The sequence below is a fragment of the Microcaecilia unicolor genome, chromosome 7, assembly GCF_901765095.1.
Source record: "Microcaecilia unicolor chromosome 7, aMicUni1.1, whole genome shotgun sequence".
NCBI lineage: Eukaryota > Metazoa > Chordata > Amphibia > Gymnophiona > Siphonopidae > Microcaecilia > Microcaecilia unicolor.
This window is the reverse complement of record NC_044037.1, coordinates 239,081,219-239,102,748: the sequence shown is the minus strand read 5'-3', so window position 1 is coordinate 239,102,748 and position 21,530 is coordinate 239,081,219. Positions and strand designations below refer to the sequence as shown.

General features: G+C 41.6%; 1 protein-coding gene across 1 annotated transcript in view; it reads right to left on the bottom strand.

Moving 5' to 3' along the window:
* The window catches only part of KCNH7 (potassium voltage-gated channel subfamily H member 7), a 490,323-nt gene that overhangs the window by 12,864 nt on the left and 455,929 nt on the right, over window positions 1–21,530 (bottom strand). The window contains 4 exon segments of the mRNA XM_030210041.1: window positions 11,171–11,237; window positions 11,239–11,290; window positions 11,292–11,348; window positions 16,198–16,366. Of these exon segments, the coding sequence (XP_030065901.1) occupies window positions 11,171–11,237; window positions 11,239–11,290; window positions 11,292–11,348; window positions 16,198–16,366 (345 nt within the window).

Sequence of the window (21,530 nt, the reverse complement as noted above, 5' to 3'; positions counted from 1 at the left end):
AGGGCAAGATACTTTGCTCCCCTACCAGCAACTATATCTGAAAGAAGACACAGGAGGAGAGAATTAGCCAATGGAGGAGTGGGTCGCATCCCATCAAAAGAGGCTACAAGCTGCCCGAGAGATGGCTAATGAGGCTGCAGAACAAGTGGGCCTAAGGATGAAGAAGTATGTTGATTGATGCGCAACTGGCGCGGTCCTGGAAATGGGAGACTGGGTGCTTGTCCGCAAGTAGGGGATTAGGGGCTGGCACAAAATACAGGATATTTGGGACAGTGGCGTAGCCAGGGGGGTGCCAGGGGAGCAGCCGCTCCCCCAAACAGAATTCTGCTGGCGCCTATTTTTTTTCAATGTGTTGCATTGAAAATGTGCTCTGGCACCGGCAGAAGTCCGCTCTCGCTTCCCCTGCGCCGTCAACCTGGCTTCGCTTCTGATTTGGGAACATATCTTCTACCAGGTCATAGCAGTTCTTGGACAGGAACCAAATATGTATGAAATCCAAAACAATGCCGGCCTGGTGAAGATTCTACACAGGAACCAGTTAAAACTAGTGTCCTCTGACCTGGTAGAAGACTTAGAGTCAGAGGTCCTGGAGGTTCCTAAACAGGGAAAAAAGGATAGGACCCAGGTATTGTATTATGAAACTGATGTCTGATGATGAAAAGTCCAACAAGGTGTGGTATGTTATTAGCCATGAGATTTGCCGGACAAGAACAGAAATTCCTGGTCCCACAGGACTGACTGCAACTGCAATCCAAGCCCCCACGGAGACATGGATTCTTGGGTCCATGGCACAGGGTGCTACTGCAGTTCAGGATGCAGGGGGTGACAGTGAAAGGAGAGTTTCCAAGTGTGAGACCAAGGGAAAAAGGCCAGCTTACGTGGCTGATAACTATGTCCTGTACTAAAATGTTAAAAGGAGTGTGAAATTCAGTTTTAATTGGGGACCAGTGTGCAATTCTATGTGTGTTTACTGTTTGAATTGTGAAAATTTTTTGTCTTACAACAAAAAGTTTTGTTCAGCAGGAGAAAATGTAACCCTGGGGTTAAACTTTTTTTTTTGATACTTAACCCTGGGTGTGGCAGGCAGTGATGGGGCATCCGATGGTGTCCACGGGTGGGGTCCACATCTTCAGTTGCCCCACCGTGGGCACGAGTGGTCTGGGGCTGCAGGGCCCAATGGCAAGCCCCAGAAGGCTTGTTTTGGAGAGGGAGTAGCTGCAGGAAAGGCTGGGGTCGTAGTGGGGAGCTTGCATGCAAAGTCACCGCTTATGTGAAGCGGTGACATAAAGGGCCACGTGCGCAAAGGCCCAAATTGGCGCCAGCCCAAGAATATTTTTTAAAAATAATAAACTGTTAGGGAGGCTCCAAAGCCAAGGTAAATTAAATAAAATAGCCTGCGGGCCCAGGGAGAACCCTTATGAAGGGGATCAGCATGACCATTTTTTTTGTTTAAATTGCCCCAGGAGCTGCTGGGAACTTGGGAGGCAAGGCTGAGGGGCAGCTGAGGCAGCCAATCAATGGGCCAGAGCCAAGAAATGGTGCGAAATCAGACCAATTGAGAGGCAGGAGGTGGAGCAGCCTAGGGAGGAGGAGGAGCTCAGAAGCAAGGAGAGAACGCAGATCAGCTCGTGCAGGAGAGGAGGCAGCAGGCAGCTGGAGAGATGGGCAAGCCCAGACCAGCGAGGAACGTGCTGCAAAGAAAAGAAAGAGATCAGATTAAGCTCATGCAGGAAGGAACAGCTGCAGGCAGAAGATGAGAGCTGGGAAGGGCTGGGTATTAGAGCAGGTTAGAAGAGGCAGAAATTGGGGTCCACAACGAGCCGGGGGGAGGGGGGCGAAGAAAAGTGGGACTGCGGAGGACCAGGCAAATGGGACCTGGGAAGGAGAGCAGGAGCTGTAGCAGCAGAGGTCATCCCAGATGGAGAGAGCAAATTGGAGGAGAAGAGTGAGTCCATGCTGAGAGGTCCGGCGTTGCAGAGCTGTGGAAAGCCCGGCCTGAGCAAGAAGCTGCGAGGGAACCGCGTGAATGGAGCTCCAAATCCCTGAAGTCTGGCCTGAGTGTCTGTCAGTGTGTGAGCACCTGTCCGGGGACCAAGGGGCCCACTGTGCCAGCTCCAGCCCTGTGGAAAGGACGCTTGCCCTGAAGAGGAAGAGAGAGGAAGAAGCACCTCAAGAAGAGAGAGAGAGAGAGAGCGAGATAGAGATAGAGAACCCTCCGATTCAAGTGGCCAGACCTAAAGGAAGAGGGTGCTAGAGTGGCCGCCAGCGTGAGTGCCTGTCATTCCAAATGCTCTGAGCTCGTGGGAGTGTGTGTGTGTGGTGGGGGGGGGGGGGGGGGGGGGGGTTGTGTGTCTGTCCAACCTGGGATGCAAAGCCTGTGAGTGCCTCCAGCTAGGGGACTTGCCTCTAGGGAATTTAGTTTAGTGGTCAGTCAGTCTAAATAGGGGCATAGAGTGGGTGAAAGGGGAAACAATAAAAGAAAAAGGGATTTGTGTTGGGCGGGCTAGATAGGAACTCTTCTCGCTTATCTTTTTAGTTAAAGTTAGCTAGTTTACAAGGCTCTTTGCCAAGGAATGTACTGACTGAGGTTAGAGTGCATACACTGAAGATAAGGAGTCAGGGTTTTCCTTTTTTGAGTTCTTTGAGTCAGGATAATAGGTGTTCTGGAGTTCCTGATCAGAGCAGCTGACACATCGCTTGAGGAGAAACAGATGCGAAGATGACCAAGGTACCCAATGCAAGACAGCTGCGATGCTAGCGAAGATCTGATATACCAGTAGCATCACTGTGTGTACAACAATTCACCCTAATAAAAGAAATCTCAGGCCTGAGTACACTGTATATATGCCCACCTTAGGACACTGACTTGACCAAAGTTAAATCATGTTAAGAGGCAAGGGTTTCTTTCTGATATACTGTCTGCAGGTGTATTTGGTTAGGATCAGTTTGTTGTTGAGCTCCCAGGCCTGGTTGTGGAGGTACCGAGGGGAGCTGAGCAACAACTCAGTCCAGGAAAGTGTGTGTGTGGTATTTTGCACAAGTAGAGTAGCTAAGTTTAAAGTGTTTATTGCTGCTAAGTTGGACTTTTTTTTATTGCTGTTTTAATTTATTATAAAGTATTTAACACCTGGTACTATTCTGCTCCAATTGTGTTCTACCTCGACTAATGGTACCCCATTACTGAAACTTACTTGAATGCTGTCATTTTTTTGGTATTATTATTATTAATAAAATATTTACTCATTTTTCTTGTCAAATCCCCCTTGTGTGTGGAATGTTCCTTTCTGCTGAATTATTTAAAAGTGTAATTCCGCACGCCGCCACTAGGGGGTTTATTACGTATACACACAGAGGAAGGGGTTCTAGCAAAAATGTTTTTAGTTATTTAATTTTCTTCCAGTTTTTATATGGTGTTCTCATTCAAGAAACTTTCAATACAACAAACAAACAAAAAAAAAGTGCTAATGGTACAAAGCCAGTGGGGAAGATAAAAACCCATTGCTGCCAGGGAAAGACCTGCCCTATCCCCCAGGCCTGCTAACCATAAACCAGTTAGTAACCTGAAATAATTGAAGGCCATAGATTAAAAAAAAAACAAAAAACCCCCCACCAGAAATCCCTCAAGGCCACACCCCTAAGTATCAGGGAATGACTGGTGCTCATCTACTATCATGCTTCTTCCACGCAGAATCCTCTCCTTCAGGCCTTCTGTTCTTGTTCACTACTAGCTCTTGCTCCAGCCTTGTGACTTTCTTGCTGACTCCAGTTCAAGATCTATAGCCCTGCTCTGATTCCAGTTTCAATCCAGATCTGAATATCTACATTTTTCAGGTCTGTACCTATGTCTACTCAAGTGCAAGCTCTGACATCTGTTCCTCTCCAGCTCTAGTACCTGAAGTTACAGATCAGGTTCTCTGTCTACTGAATGTGGGTTCTGATTTCTGGGTGATTCCTAGCATGTGCCAGTAACCTGATGCTCCCCTGCCTTGCAAATGAATTGAGATAAATTGTTGGCTGGGAATGTTTTGCCTTTTGCTATCTGTTTTGAGCATGCTTCTTTCATTGTTTTACAAAATGAGGGCCATCTGTCTTTCACATTTAACACTAATGATGTAATTGAAATACTCATTACTAAAAAAAAAAAAAAAAACCAGATTGGTTTAACAAAGGAGTAAGACAAGGCTATATTTGTGCACCATATCTGTTTAACTTGTAGCCAAATACATAATGAGAGAAGCTGGATTGCATGACAATGAACACAGATTCAACACAGGAGGAAGGAACATCAACAACCTCCTTTACTTTGAAGGCACCACACTTACAGCAGAAAGCGAAACAGACTTAATGGCCCTCCTGTTCAAAGTTAAAACAAGAAAACGAAAGAAGACAAAATTTATGACAACGGGTACAATCACCAGTTTCAGAGTTGATAACCAAGGCATAGAAATCACGGACAATTTCTATCTCCTGGGATCAATTATCAGTGAGAAGGGCTCCAGCAGTCAAGAAATACAACAGCACCTGGTACTTGACAGAGCTGCAATGAAAGGCTTAGAGAAAATGTATAAGAACAAGGACATGTGTCCTTACAAAGATCCAGACTGCACGTACCATGGTTTTTCCTATTATGCTTCATCGATGCAAGAGTTGCACCATCAAATAACAGGACAGAAAAAGTACTGGTTCATTTGAGATGTTGTGTTGGTAGCAAATGTTATGAATAATATGGGCAGCTGAGTTGGAAAGGTGCTGTAGAAAGAACCTGTGGTTTGTGTTAAAAGCTGATAGAAGATGTTTGCTACATTGTGCCATGTTAGGAATTTGCCCTGAAACAGCCCTGGTGGGCAAAACAGTGGCTATTGTTGACACACAGATCTCTGGATTGTATATATGGCAGCTAAAGTTGCACACGTAAATCATTAGAGCAAATCAGCACCAATAATTGGTGGCTAACAACCAATTACTGGGGTTAATTGGCATTAATTGGGAGTTATGCGCGGTATTCTGTACTGCTGTGCGTGGAACTCCTATAGCATGTAATTTCAAGGGGATGTGGACAGGGGCATTTTGGGGGCATTCATGGGGTGTTCCCAGAATTTATGTGCATTGTTACAGAATAGACTCAATTGGTGCCTAGCTTAGGCGTCTGCATTTATACCTGCTTTCAGCTGGGATAATTGCCAGAACCAAAAGTTAGGCAATGTTTTTGTGCTCAGCTCTATTCTGTACAGGACACAGATAATTTACAGAATAGTGTTCAGCGCTTAAATTTTTCAGCACCAATTTTTTGATAGAATCTAGTCCAGAGTGCACAAAAGCACAATAACCAGTACAGAGGCACATAGATGGCCAGATTCAATAAATGACATTCAAATTTAGGTGCAGGGGAAAATCTGTGCTAAATTCTATTCTATAAAGAGTGATACAGGCTGAGCTCCTTTAACAGAATAGTACTTAGAGTGGATTCCCATGCCCAGTTGATACCTGGTGTAAATCCTGGCATGCTAGTTGGACACGTAACCCCGGCATAACACTGCGCCTAAATATTTGGAATGGATCCACAGAAGCTTAGTGGACATTAGGTTGAAGAGCTAGTGCTGGGCACACTTCTACGGTCTGTGCCCTTATCGAGGCTGAATAGATTTGGATGGGCTGGAGAGGAGCTTTTCAGGTGCTTTGACAACAACTTCAGAAATTTTAGAACAAGGCAGACTTTTATGGTCTATGCCCTAAAAATGGCAAGGCAAATCAAGATCAGATATACATATCACTGGCTCTCTGTCCGCTTCCGTATACAGTTCAAACTTCTTTTACTGACCTTTAAATGCATCCACTCTATGACCCCTCGTTACCTCTCCTCTCTTATTTCTCCCTACATTCCTCCCCGTGAACTCCGCTCTCTGAGCAAGTCTCTCTTGTCGTCCCCCTTCTCCTCCACCGCTAACTCCAGACTTCGTTCCTTTTATCTTGCTGCACCTTATGCCTGGAACAGTCTTCACGAGCCCTAAATCTAGCTCATCTCTACTGTTTTTAAATCTATGCTGAAGGCTCACCTTTTCCATGCTGCCTTTGGTCCTAGCCACTACCCATTTGTCCTCCTCCTCCCTATTCCACTTTACCCCTGTAATTCCCTTGCCCGTAATGTCTTGTCTGTCTGTTTTACCTAGATTGTAAGCTCTTTGAGCAGGGGACTGTCTCTCCTAGTCAAATGTTCAGCGCTGCGTGTGTCTGTAGCGTCTATATCAATGCTATTAGTAGTAGTAGTATCACATCATACCATATGTAACGAGTTTATCTGTTGGGTAGATTGGAGGACTATACAGGTTTTATCTGCCGTCATCTACTATGTACTATGACCTGTCCATGCCCCTCCCATGGCCACACAATACCTTTAGGGGTGTGCAACATTATAGGACAGCATAATCAGATACGCACACAAATCCAAATTAGTGCCAATTAAGTGCAAATCAACTCCAATTAATGTCAGCAATTGTTTTTTTAGCATCCACCTTTGGGTGACCTATATAGAAACCAGGGAAGAGTGCATGACGACACAGTAACCAGCACAGAGGCATATCTAAGATAAGTTAATATTTAAAACAAATTATTTTTGCAGTATGGACTGAAAAGAGGTTTTTATGACTTTTGAGGTGATGTTACATTCTTAAGAAATACAAATTCATAATATTTCAGTGACTGTACCCTGAGGTCTTTTCCTCATATTTTATTTGAATATGTGTTGTTTATTGAGAAGAGCCAATTTGGAAGTTTTGAGTTGATCAATTATATCAACTGTGACTATGCCATTGAGTAACCATCAGAGACAAACAGAAGATAGAGCACACTGGAGAAAATCAATCTATATGGTTACCAGAGCTATCTTGACTTGATGGCACATGATCATCAACACCATCATCATCAACATCAATATCATCATCATACAAAAACATAAGCTAGCCAATATTCAGCGCTATTTAACGACCAAGAATGGCTCCTGGCCAGTTAAATAGCACTTAACTGGCTAAGTGACAAAATTCAGCATGAGATAGCCGGTTATTTCTGTGAATATTAGTGTTTAGCACATACTGCCAGATTCTATGTATCGTGCCTTAATTTTCAGCATAGAAATCAAGGCATATTATATAAACAATGGCATAACTTAAATGGTTAATAAGCAATCAGCATTGTCAACTGGATGTTAACAAGCAATAGCACTAATTGACATTAATTAAGAATTAATACACAATTTCCTAAGCATATTCGGTAACGGTGGTGCTAGTAAATTCTAAGTCGCATAGTTGAAAAAGGGGCATGGGCCATTTCCACAATCTATCCACGTGTTATAGAATTCACCTGCTCTGTGCCTAATTTTAGGCGTTGGGATTTGCGCCAAGTAAAAACATGGTGTAAATGACTGTGACTAAATTTCATCACGTGGTTGAGGTGCTATATACCCACAGAATTTAAGCCTATTCTATAAATTTAGATGTATTTTAGAGAACACACTTAGGTGTATTTTTCTTCTGTGCACAATTTTCAGGCACCATATATAGAATCTACCCTATAGCAGTAACCAGCTATATCATGCAATATAACCAGCTAGCCGTGAATATTTAGCATATCGCCAGCTAAGTTTAGCGGCCAAATTGGACCGCCTAAATAGCAGTCCTTTCATTGGCCGCTATAAATTTAACCGGCCAACTTGACCAGTTAAGTTTAACCAGCTGGAAACCTCCACCCCTCCCCCTGGATATTCAATGCCAGTCACCAAAAAACAGCTCGGCATTGAATATCTAGGCTCAGTGCAGATAGCGGGACTTAGGCCAGCCTGCCTCCTATGGCTAAATATTGGCTGGAATGAACCTGTATTAGTCATTTTTATGATACATATGCACAGATATTTACATAAATAATAGTACAGCAGGACCACACATAAACTTCATGTTTTAGGCAATGAATTTTCCCTGTGGGTCCATCTTTGGCTATCAGATTAGCTCCAATATTCAGAAAATGTTCAGCTCCTAAATTAGGCTCATAAATTTGTGCCCTATTTTCAGCTGAAATGTCTTTCTTAATTATAGGAGCTTAAAAATTATGCTAATAAATTTAAGCCTGCCATTGTTTGCCTAGTTTTATGAGTCTAATTTATGAGCCCAGTGCTGAAAATCAGTGCTAAGCTCCTAACTTCTTTTCCCCATCCTAAATCCGCCTATGTTACCACCCATTTTTAAGGCTGCTACATTAGTTTAGTGAAAGTTTTGAGCAAAACTTTAGGCACTCAGCCCTAGTAACTCAAAGAGGCCAATGTATGAGCACAACTTTCACAAGGTGTCCTTTTATAAGATGTGCTTACAAATTTAGCATGTGCTAAATGATAAGATGCCCATAGGAATATCATTGGCGTACGCTAAATCCATTAGCAAACCTTTAGTAAAGTTAGGAATTAATTTGATATAGGGCCCCACTGTTTTTTTAGTTTTTTAATTTGAATAGTGACAGATTTCTAAGGAGCAATGTGAACTTGTGTTTAACAACACAATACTTACACCTAATGATCAGCGATCTCTCTAAGGCAATAACCAAGAGTGCTCTCTGTGGTACTTGGGATAAGATGTTAGATTAGTTTATATGTTTGTGTGTCTTATTTTTATTTTTTTATATGGCTTTTCAAATACCCCCCCCCCCCCCCTGATATTCAACAGCATTTAACTGGCCAGGATTAGCACCTGGCCAGTCAAATGCTCTATAACCAGCTGTGAATTTTCCAGTGGTTTCATGCCAGCCATGACTCTGCTGAAAATCTTTTGTTCTGTTTCCTGTATGCAGGGCAATTTTATAACTGATTGATTAATTGCCATTAAATTGAAGCCAACTTCTGGTGGCCATATAGATTGACATTCTCCAGAACGTTCTGACTACTATTTGTGTGGGGAAGCTTTTTAATGGAGCATTCATTGTTGTTGTTATCATTGTGTCAGTCCATCTTATTGCTTCCATGCCCTCTTTTTCTTTCAGCCTTTCCCAGAATTATTTGCTTTTTCTAGCAACTTTGGATGTTGCATAATATGACCAAAATAGTTTCAGCCTAGTCATGTGATCTAGTACAGGGTAGGCAACCTTGATCCTTGAGGGCCGCAACCCAGTTGGGTTTTCAGGATTTTCCCATTGAATATGTATAAAAAGCAGTGCTTGCAAACAGATCTCATGCATATTCATTGGGGAAATCCTGAAGACCTGACTGAGTTGTGGCCCTCAAGGACCAAGGTTGCCTACCCCTGTTCTAGTAAGAATTTGGGTTTTATTTGGTCAAGGTTATATCTGTTCAATTTCTTGGCAGTCCATAGTATTTGTAACCATTGTCTCCAGCATCATAACTCAAATGCCTCAAAGCATCTTCTGTTTTTTTCATGGTCCAACTTTTGCATACATACAGTATAATAGAAAAAGATCTGTATAATTAGAATCTTTGCTGGTAATTAAGCATCACATGACTTGAAATTTCTCTCCAATCCTTTTCATTGCAGCTCTACCAAGTGCTATCCTGCGGCATACCCTCGACTACTGAAGCCTTTGTTGTTGTTGATTGATCCTAAAAGGCAGAAAATGTCCTATGATTTTCAATGTCTTCACCATCAACTCTGAAGTTTGTACTTGCTCCTGTTGTCATCACTTTTGTCTTCTTCAGATTGTTTGAATCCCTTTTTTCATTTTCCCCTGGATTCTACATATGGCACTCAAATTGTGCATGGAAATGTGGTCGTGCACCCAATTTCAGCATGCAATTTTATTGGATAATGAGCAAATTAGTGCTAATTGGGCACTAATAATCAATTACTGCCTAGAAGTAATAATCAATTACACCTTGAATTGTGGATTGAGTGGTCAATAGATGTTTTAAATAAATAAATAAATAAATAATTATTGGTGCTAATTGGCAACAAGTAGAGTTTATGCGGAGCATCTTGCTAGGCATATTCTTTAAAGATGCACGCGTAAATTCTAGTGTGTGGATTTTGAAAGGGGTGTGGCCATGGGAGGGGCACAGGGCTTATCATGGGCATTCCAAGAATTTGTTCTCACTTTTGCAGAATATGCCTGATCTATGCCTAATTTAGGTGCAAAGATTTACACCTGGTTTCAGTTGGTGTAAATCCTCATGCCTAAAAGTTAGGTGTGGATCCCGGTGTTAGGTACTATTCTATAAACAGCACCAACTCAGAGCACATTTTGTAGACTAGCACTGATATTTTGGTGCCATATATGGAATTTGGTCTTTGTGTCCTTATCATACATCTAAATACATTCTAAATGTTCTTCACTTTCAACTATTAGTGTAGTGGAGTAATTCTCAAGCCTATTCTGGGGGATTCCCAGCTGGTCAGGTTTTTTAGGCTATCCACAATGAATATTCATTCTCTCATGAATATTTGTTGTGGATTCCTGAAAATCTGACTGTGGAAGCCCCAGAAAGGTTTGGAAACCACCGGTGTAGTGTGATCAGCAAACAGAGGCTGTTGATATTTGTACATTCAGTTTAATTGAATGAGTTAATTAGCACCAATAATTGGCCTTTTAACAATCAATTAGATTTCAATTGGAATTTATGCATGTAAATGTAGGCCCGGGATCTGTGCTAAATTGATGTGCAAGTAAAAAAAAAAAAGGGACGTTAAATGGGAGGGTCATGGGTAGAATGGGGAAGTTCCTAGCATTTGTGCAGGTTGTTATAGAATAAGGGAGATATGCGTACAATTTATGGTACGTACATTTGCACCATGTTTCAGCTGGTGCAAATGGCCATGCCAAAAGTAGGTGTGATTCCCATGCTATTCTGTAAATTGCACCTAACTTAAGCACAGCTTAGAGAATAGCGCTTTTATTTGGTGCCGATTTTTTAGGCGCCATATATAGATATAGTCCTCTATATAAGTTAGGTGTGTATTCACAGGCTAGCCCTTAGGTGGAATCTTGGCATTTATGCACATATGAGCACATATATTCATAAATGTCTTTAGTTATAAACATTACAAGTAATAGGCATGCAGCTGGTGGTGCCTATTTTATAGAGTTGCCCCAAAATTTGTTGTCTATGAGAAAAATGCTTAGTACATAGGCCTTAGGGAAGTCAGATTCCTAGTCAAGATATTCAGCATATGCTACTTGTGATGATGACTGAAGCTTCTGTCTGTTTTAATAGATGCCACCGGGTTAGCACTGTGCATTGTCATTCTAGTGGCCTTTGATATCTATTCCTGCCGTTACCAAACTGTAGGAAGGTGGAACAGCACTGATTGTCCTGCAGTTAATTGGAGGATGGCTGACTATCAGCAGTCATTTGTGATTCCAGTCTGAAATGAATAAAATTAAAGTAAATGAGTCGCATCATATTAATGTATAATCATAACAACACTGCTCTGAAAGATGTTACAGAATTGCTGACAGGGATGATTTTAGTTGTGGGTTTATTCCCCTGAATTCAGGGGCTTGTAGTCTTATTTTCCTGAGGGAATGCAACAGGGAAATCAGAGCTAAAAGTCCCTTCCATGCAATAGGAGAACCAGGACTGGATGAACCCTGTTAAAAGAGTCTACCAACTTGCTGTGATGGGCAACCCACTCAAATGACTGATTTTGAAGCACTAAAAAATGTTATAATGGGAATGGACAGCAGAGGGAGCAGTGAGGCTTTCTATGGCTCATCTATCAGGTTTTTCCAATAAAAATAGAAATATATGCTGAAATTGTGTTGTTTATAGTTTTGAACAATTTACTCAAGATTCTGAAAGATTAAAAGACAGACTATAAACAATATACCAACAAAGAATCAATTCAGCATTGAGATGACATTATTATTATTTTTTAGTTACATTTGTATCCTGTGCTTTCCCACTCATGGCAGGCTCAATGTGGCTTACATGGGGCAATGGAGGGTTAAGTGACTTGCCCAGAGTCACAAGGAGCTGCCTGTGCCTGAAGTGGGAATTGAACTCAGTTCCTCAGGACCAAAGTCCACCACCCTAACCACTAGGCCACTCCTTTTAGGACTACTATTATCATCATGGGGATTGATTTCAAAGGCAACTATTCAGTTAGTAGTCACTGCTAACTAGATACTTGTCAGCAAGAGGGATACTGAGTGGCACCAACTAGAGAATGCTGTTGGTTATGCCGTTTGACTGCTTTGGCACTATCCAGACAGTGCCGGGATGGCAAGAGGGTTTAGCTTGAGTAGAACTGGAGGTTATCTGGTTAGTGGCCATATTCTGATCACTAAGCAGATAACAAACCAGATAAGTTAGGATAGCAAAATGGCTGTCCTAACTTTACCCTGTTAATTATCCGGTTAACAGTCTGAATATTGCTGTTAACCGGATAGTATTTTGGGTCGGCTCTGAAATCAGATATTCAGGTACTGGTGTTGAATATTTGGTTTCATTTTATCCATTACAGCTGACATTTTATTTAATTTTTGAGCGCTGTGGTTAAATATTGGGTCCATTATTGTCATTTGTATAGCACTAGTTGACATCCACAATACTTTACAGAAAGAAATAAGAGACAGACTCTGCTTCTTTTAGCCAATACAAGCAAGACATGCACACAAAAACAAACAAGAGACTTTGAATTAAAACCATGAGACCATGATTGTGAAGAGTTGTATACGTTGATATAAGAGGCATGGATAGGAATTTAAGAACTTCACAAAATATTTGAGCAATATATTATTCTGAAAACGAAGATGGGCATTTAGACATATCAACATTTCAATTGAGCCAAATACAAGACTTACAGGTTTTCAGCAAAACTCTAGAAATAAAATATTAAGGGAAAAAGTCATTTAGGGGGGATTCATCAAGTGGCGTTAGTGCCGTAATGCATATTATTTGGCGCTTAATGCAATTATTTGACCCTAATGCCAATTGACTTAAAATACCGTAGAACTGGTTCTCCCTGGCAGCATCCAGACCTCCTCCCATAAGGGCTATCTGGTCCTCTGGATGCTGCCGGGGTGACCAGGCTTACAAGTCCAGGAATATTGGGCCACAGTGGCCTGATGCTCCCGGGAAATGGGAATAATGCTACTTGTGAAGTAGCTCGCAAGCAACATTATTCCTCTAAGTCTTCAATTTGCTGTTTCCAAGTTTACCTCATTTATTGTATTTATGTTTATATTTGGTCATTTTACTATTCTTAGGCTGTTAACAAAACTGTAAGTTTTATGTTAAACAATACCTGCTGTACACCACCTTGGGTGAATCTCTTCATAAAGGCGGTTAATAAATATCAATAAATAAATAAAACTGATTTTGTAATGACAAGATAACTCAAATATAATGAAAATTCCCAGAAATGACATGCCGGACGATATTTTTAATGCGTGGATGAGACGATGGCGCAGGGAGGATTTGTTTTAGATTTGTTAGGAACTGGGCAACATTCTGGGGAAGGGGGAGCCTATTCCGAAAAAAGATGCCAGCTGCTGGCATTGGCATTTAAAAAGGAGATAGAGCAGCTTTTAAACTAGAGACTGGGGGAAGGCCAACAGTCGCTCAAAAGTGCATGGTTCGGAATAAGGTATCTTTTAAAGATATCACCAAAACAGGGAAGATAGGGTATCCCAATAGTGAGGTTGCAAAAGAGACCATAGTAGATCAGGTGTCCTTAAATAAAAATAAAAATCAGACAAAAGATTGCAAATTAATACTGTCAACTACTGAGCATGATGTAAACATAGTTTGAAATATCTATATGCGAATGCCAGATGCCTAAGAAATAAGATGGGAGAGTTAAAATATATTGCACTAATAAAACATTAGATATAATAGGCATCTCTGAGACCTGGTGGAAGGAGGATAACCAGTGGGACACTGTCATACTGGGGTACAAATTCTATCGTAGTGATAGGGTGGATCAAATTGGTGGAGGGGTAGCATTGCATATTAAGAAGAGCCTTGAATCAAATAGATTGAAAATTCTGCAGGAAACAAAACACTTCTTGGAATCACTGTGGATTGTGTGTAAGCGGAAAAGGATAGTGATAGGAGTGTACTACCGTCTGCCTGGCCAGGATGAACAGACAGATGTAGAAATGTTAAAGGAAATTAGGGAGGCTAACAAACTGGGCAACATGATAATAATGGGTGATTTCAATTACCCCGATATTGACTGGGTAAATGTAACATCAGAGTATGCTAGGGAGGTAAAAGTCCTTGACGAAATCAAGGGTTGCTTGATGGAGCAGCTGGTACAGGAGCCGAGAAGAGAAGGAAAAATTCTAGACCTGGTCCTTAGTGGAGCGCATGATCTGGTGTGAGAGGTAATGGTGATGGGGTCACTTGATAACAGTGATCATAATATGATCAGATTTGAAATTAGCTTTGGAGTAAGTATAATCAGGAAATCCAATACATTAGCGTTTAACTTTCGAAAAGGAGACTATGATAAAATGAGAAGAATGGTGAAAAAAAAACTTAGAGGAGCAGCTGTGAGGGTCAAAAATTTACATCAGGCATGGATGCTGTTCAAAAATATCATCCTGGAAGCCCAGGCCAAATATATTTCATGTATTAAAAAAGGAAGGAGGAAGACCAAACGACAGCCGGCATGGTTAAAAAGTGAGGTGAAGGACGCTATTAGAGCTAAAAGAAAATCCTTCCGAAAATGGAAGAAGGAACTGACTGAAAATAATAAGAAACAGCATAAGGAATGTCAAGTCAAATGCAAAGCGCTGATAAGGAAGACAAAGAGGGACTTAAAAAAAAAGATTGCGTTGGAGGCAAAAACACGTGGAGGGGCATAATCGAATGGGGCGCCCAAGTATTGCTGAGGACATCCTCGCAGGACGCCCCCGCAAAGGGGTGGGGAAACCCGTATTATCGAAACAAGGCAGGCGTCCATCTTTTGTTTTGATAATACGGTCGGGGACGCCCAAACCTCAACATTTAGGTCGACCTTAGAGATGGTTGTCCTCGGTTTTCAGCGATAATGGAAATCAAGGACACCCATCTCAGAAATGACCAAATCCAAGCCAAAAATGTGGCGTAAATCTCTACATGTCAATTTGCGTGCAGTGGGCCATATTCTATTACTATGCACATACATTTTGGAACACCCACAAAACACCCATTTTCCCACCCAAAACCATGCCCATTTTGAACTGTGTGCAATAGAATATAGGTGTAGTTCATTACAGAATATGCTTAGCAAGTTGTGCGCATAAATTCTAATGATTGCCAATTAGTGCTCATTATTGCTTGTTAAGTGCTATTATCAATGCTGATAACAGCACTTAACAAGCAATAATGAGCACTAATCAACGCTGATTAGCTTGTTAAGCCAATTAAGTTACGTGCATTGTTATAGAATATGCTTGGATTTCAGTGTGGAATGCTAGGTTCGATATATAGAATCCAGGGGATAGAGGCTAACTGGCAATATTGCACAATATAGCTGGCTATCTGCAAATACTCAAATGCTGGTCAAATAAGTTAAGCAGACAAATTGGACTGACTAAGTAGCTGCCCTATCTTTGACCACTACAAACTTAACTGACCAGCGCTAAATATTCATTTAGCCGGTTAAATTTGAGCTGACTGAAAAAAAAGGATTGTCAATGCCAGTCACCAGAAATGGCCTAAAAGGAGCGTGCTGGACGTGAGGGGAAGAGAGAGCAGGGCAGGCAATGCGGTGGCGCCGGAGACCAGCGCTGGACAAGTCCTCAGCTGGTGGGGGTTGGGGACCCCTACCAGCCGAGGTATTTGTGGCGGCGGTGCTTCAGCTGGCGAGGGTTGGGGACTTCCGCCTGCCAAAATGTACAGCAGCAGCAGCACTGGGCAGTGGAGGGGGCAGCAAGGCAGCAGAGGGGGGCGATGGTGAGGGGGGGGCGGCGGGGCAGCGAACAAAATGTGCCCCCCACCTTGGACTCTGGCTATGCCCGTGTTGTGGATATGCTGAAACCTGACTTACTAGGTGTATCTGGAGGACTGTGTTGCGAACTCCTGGTTGTGTTTACTACTACTAGTACTACTTATTTCTGTAGATGTACACATTGCTGTACACAAAAACATAAGAGACAGTCCCTGCTCAACAGAGCTTACAATCAAGACAGACAAACAAGACAAATGTTTTATTATGAGAATGACTGAAATAACATCACTATTGAACAGATGAGTAAGGGGTTTAATATGGGTATCTGTACCTGTTGAGTTGTTCTTGGAGTAAATCAAGTCTGTGCTCCACTTCTCCATATGTGACCTCACTTTCTGCTTGACAGATGCCCCATGTGGCAGGGTGTAGTGTGGGCAGATTGGATTCCTCTTCGTGCAGCGCTGATTTTTCTTGTTCCCACTTTCTTGTAGTAGTGATGTCTGTTAAAAACACAGTTAAAATTTTGTTTTATATAGGAAGAAAAAGCCAAAGAATTTGCTGTAGTGCTGTGATGGAACTAAAGAATTTCAGAAGAATAAAGGTACATTTCCTTAGGTACTTTTTATAATAAAAGTTAAATGCATTACAGAATTATGAACTTTGTAACAGAAATAAGCCTCAGCAAACACGTTGAAGGTGATACGTGTTTACTGGGTCAACTTTTTATATCTTTGTAGTCTAATGGTTAGAGCAGTAGTTCTCAATCCAGTCCTTGAGGCACACTTAAGCAACTGGATTTTCAGGATATCCACAATGAATATGTATGAGATAGATTTACATGCGCTGCTTCCTTGGTTGGGAATGTAGACCTAGTTTTTATATTGTAAGCTCTCTGGGGACAGGAAAACACCTACTGAATGTAAGTTGCCTTGAGCTACAACTGAGAATGGCATGAACTAAATCAATCTCTTTCTCTTCCCTTCCCCCCTTTGAGAGTTATTTATCAGGTCAGTGAGGAAACAGTACAATAGGAATTCTTAACCAGTAGTGCCTATACCCCCAAGGAGAGTGGGAAGAGGTCAAACAAAAGGGGGGGGGGGGCACATTTTGCCCCACCTCCACTCCCCGCCGCATCTCCACATACCTTGGCTGGTGGAGGTCCCCAAGCCCCACCAGCAGAAGCCTTTCTCCAGTGCTGTTCTCTGCCACATTGTCTGGCCTGTGGCTGCTTTCCCCCTCACGTTGCACATACTCAATTTCATCAAAATGAGCATGTGCGACATGAGCAAATTATCACTCAGTGGCGAGTATACCACTTTTTACAAAAATGCTTGAATCATATGTAAGTAAACAATTCTCCAAATATCTGGACACATTTTCCACACTACACCAGTCCTAATTCGGATTCAGATCCACACACAGCACTAAAACCCTGCTCTTAGTGCTAACAACGTATGCCAAAAAACACCTATGCAAGGGGGATCAGGTGCTTCTACTTCAGTTCGACATCTCAGCAACATTCGATGCAGTGGATTCCGTAATGCTACTAGACCATCTGAATAAGATTGGAATTACTGGTCAAGTCCTCAAATGGTTCAACGAATTCCTCTCAAACCGTAGTTACTCAGTAAAACAAAACAAAAACCTTTCCACTTGGATTCCAAAATGTGGGGTTCCCCAAGTGTCCCCACTCTCTCCCATCCTGTTCAACTTCTTCATGTCTTCCCTTAGCTCTATTCACCTGGGATCAGGAGAATTACTATCATACGCAGATGACATCATGCTCCTTCTACCTCTGACATCCACACATCAAGATCTTACTCGATCGGCAACAATCAGGATGTCTCACCTTACCTTACAAAACTACACTGGCTACCAATAGCTGAAGAACTAAGTTTAAGGTTGCCTGCCTAGTCTTTCAGATTCTTCAAGGTGCTACCTCTGCACTCCTGATCAACATCTCATCTATTTGTATTGTTCACTCCAACAGACTAAAAGAACAACTGATCCTAGCCCCATCGTTTCACAAGGGAATCCGATCTCAGAAGATCTTTAACTCACTCTTCTCAATGGCAGGGATTGCTTTATGGAACTCACTCCCTCTGCCTATCAGAACAGAGAATAACTACCTCAGCTTCCAAAAGAAGCTAAAAACCTTCTTCTCCCAAAGACTGCTATGCAATACTTATCAAGCACTGATCCCCAAATAGCCTTTAGAAATATCAAATTTAACACAGACTATAATCACACCGTGTAACGCTCTATAACATCACAACTATTCAATAAGAATGTATTCACCCATTAGCCTACTTATAAAACTGTAGCTGTTGTTCCACTAATGTTCTAAACCGCACTGAACCCTAAACAGGGGATATTAGCAGTATATAAGACCTAAATTGAATTGAATTGAATAAGGGGAAAGCAGCTGCAGGGCAGGCAATGCGGCAGCGAACAGTGCTAGAGAAAGGTTTCTGCTGGCGGGGCTTGGGGACCCCTGCCAGCCAAACCAGAGGCACAGAAGCCCTGTGTCTGCTCCTCCCCAGCCTCTAACGGGGGCCCGGTGCTGGAGTTTGTCTCTCTCTCCTGCTCCTGTTGGGACGCGATCACCCTGGTTCCGTCAGGAGCAGGAGACAGATCCTGGTGCCAGGCCTCCCTTGGAGGCCCAGCCCAGGTGAATCTTGCCCCCCTTCACGGCGGCCCTGGGTATCAGTAAATGCTCACATGGCAATGGCTATGTGCTAATGGGAAAATTAGCATGTGGCCGTTATTGCTGAAATAGAAAAATCGTCCATTTACCGGCAGAGCTAAAAGTGGCCTTAGCACATGGGAACGACCTGCACTGGGGATAGCGCAGGTCACTTTTTAATGCTGCATGGTAAAAGGGCCCCTCTGTCCTTCAGGTACCTTGATATGAGCAGCAGAAAACATCCAAGTACAGAGTAAAGAATATAGTAAACCCAGTCTGGAAATGTTGAAAGAATTTTGAAAAGCTAAAATAACTGCTAACATAGACTGTGTGCGACAATTACCCTCTGCCAATACTTGAAGACTTTTTAACAGAAAACAAAATGAATTAGAAAGCTAACAAAGTAATTGAATAAAGAAAATAGCCTTTAAGACTAAAGACAGGAAGACTGATATACTAAGCTGCACAGAGCTGAGGTGAAGCTGATTTGCAAAGAGGTTTTCATATGTAGTTCAGCTATACATTCATAGTTAAGGAGCTCCTTGGCATAATTTTGCATCACAGCTGCTCATTATTTGTGAATTTAAATGAAATGACAGAAGACAACCACTGTGGGAAAAAATAGCTATTTGGAAGGCAAATCATTAAATTTTGCACACTTAAAAGAGGAATAGGTGGGTGGGTTTGTGCTCATCATTTGCCTTTTTATTGTGTGATGTGGCCTTTGTGCAGTTCTGAACACATCAACCTCATTAAAGGGTCCTTATACTAAACTAGAATTAAGCACCAACACGTGCTTAGCACAGCAAAAATAGCCTATCATGGGATGTATTAAAGCATTCTGTGTTAGTTTAGGCATGTATGTATGCTAATTGCATGGTAGTTATTTTTTCAGAAGACATATCAAGGGTGGAGAGTACAAATAGCAAAAAAAGCACCACGAGCCTTCATAAAAGGGACACAGTTTCTTTAATCATATGGCTAGAACATCAGTCTTCCATAAATTGATCCAACATGGGCTATGTTTTGGCGCACAGCGCCTGCATCAGGGGTCAAACATTTAACAGTATCTAAATGATGAAATGTGCAGAAAACAAACTTTCTCCCTTGCACATATATTAGAAGCAGAGGCGGTCTCTTTGTAGTCAGATCTGTTGGGTCATTTTATGGACGATTGATGTTCAAGCCATATGATTAAAGGAACTATGTCCCTTTTTCGAAGGCCTTTGGTGCTTTTTTTTTGCTATTTGGACTTTGTTCTGAACTTTAAACCCTCTCTGTGCTGCGCAAGGGTGGAGAGTAGGTATTCCTGAGCTAACCAGTTAGCGTACTTACATTACTTTGCACTAACTAGTCAGTGCACGGTTAATGCAGGAGCCCATACCTGCTAAGTAAGTAGCGATAACTGCTCCCAAGGTAATTTTAAAAAATGGCTGCACACTAATGGTAACATTAGCATGCTGCCATTAATGAAATAAGAGGGAAAAAAAGGCTTTTTATATGGCTATGGTAAAAATGCCCTTAGAACATAGGAAAGACCTGTATCTGTATAACAGCTTTCTCCCCCGCATTCTTTATTGCGCACCTAGAGATTCCATGCCAAAATCAGTGTGGATTCTATAACAACGCACGCAACTTAATTGTCTTATTAAGCTAATGAGCGCTGATAACAGCACTTGACAAGCAACAATGAGCATTAATTGGCACTAATTCAAATTTAGGCACACAGCTCGCCGAGCATATTCTGTAACAAAGTGTGCTGAACTTCTTAACTCACACAGGCAAAATGGGGCATGGTTATGGGTGGGGAAATGAGGGTTATGTGGGCATTCTGAAATTGACATGCGTAGTTATAGAATATGGCCCGGTGAGTGTAAATCTACATGCCTGGATTTACGCCACATTTTCATTGGTGTAAATGGATGTATGTAGATTTAGGTGCTGAGATATCAACTAAGCATATTCTATAATCGGCGCCTAAATCTAGGCGTAGTTTACAGAATATGATAGGCAGAAATATTTTTGGCACCAATTTTTCAGGCGCCATATATAGTATCTAGTCCCATATATGTAATCACCAGGAACTATATTCAGAAGAGTTGTGTTCCAGAAAGGTTTCCATGTTAGTCCTGCCAATTAGTGGACAAAGCTGAACAGCCAATTTTTAATTTTTAAATCCTGAATAAATTACTGGGAGGGTTAAACTCAAATGGCCTCCTTGATCATCTATTTCAAGCCCTGGCTGAAAAGAGATCTTTGCAAAAACCTATGTTTGACTCAGAGGAGTTGCTAAAGGTAATGAGGAATTTCTTTTAACCTATTTGGGTATTCCAATTGTAAAATTGGACAATGGGAAACACATAAATAATATTTTGTCCTACCCAAAAGAAGCCCCTTTTAAATCTGTGCAACCTGGCCATCTATATGTGTAAAGAATGACATTCTGAAATTGCCATTTACGTGTGTATGCAATCTATGCATGTGAATGCCACAAGGCTTCTAAATGACCTCTTTAGTTTAAAGAGATTGCATATTTTGATGCATCCATATGTCCAAACTGAGAAAAAAATAATTTTATTTGCATTGCCTTTTTAATGGCCTGCACAAAGATGCCAATTTACTCCTTGTCACCAAAAATGGGTGGAATAGGTAAACACAAATCATTTGTTTACTCTTTCAATAAGTTCAAAAACTAGGGGACACCACAAAATTTCATCATAATATATTAAAAACAAATAGGAGAAATATGTTTTTCACCCAATGCCTTAAAGCTCTGGAACTCATTGGTAGAGGATGTGGTAAAACCAGTTAGGTTTGGACAAATTCCTAGAAATGAAATTCATAAATTGATCTTAAGATAGATCCAGGGAAAGCCACTGCTTATCCATTAAGGTAAGTAGCATAGAACCTTGCCATTTTTTGGGATCCTACCAGGTACCTATGACTTGGATTGGCCACTGTTGGAAACAGGATACTGG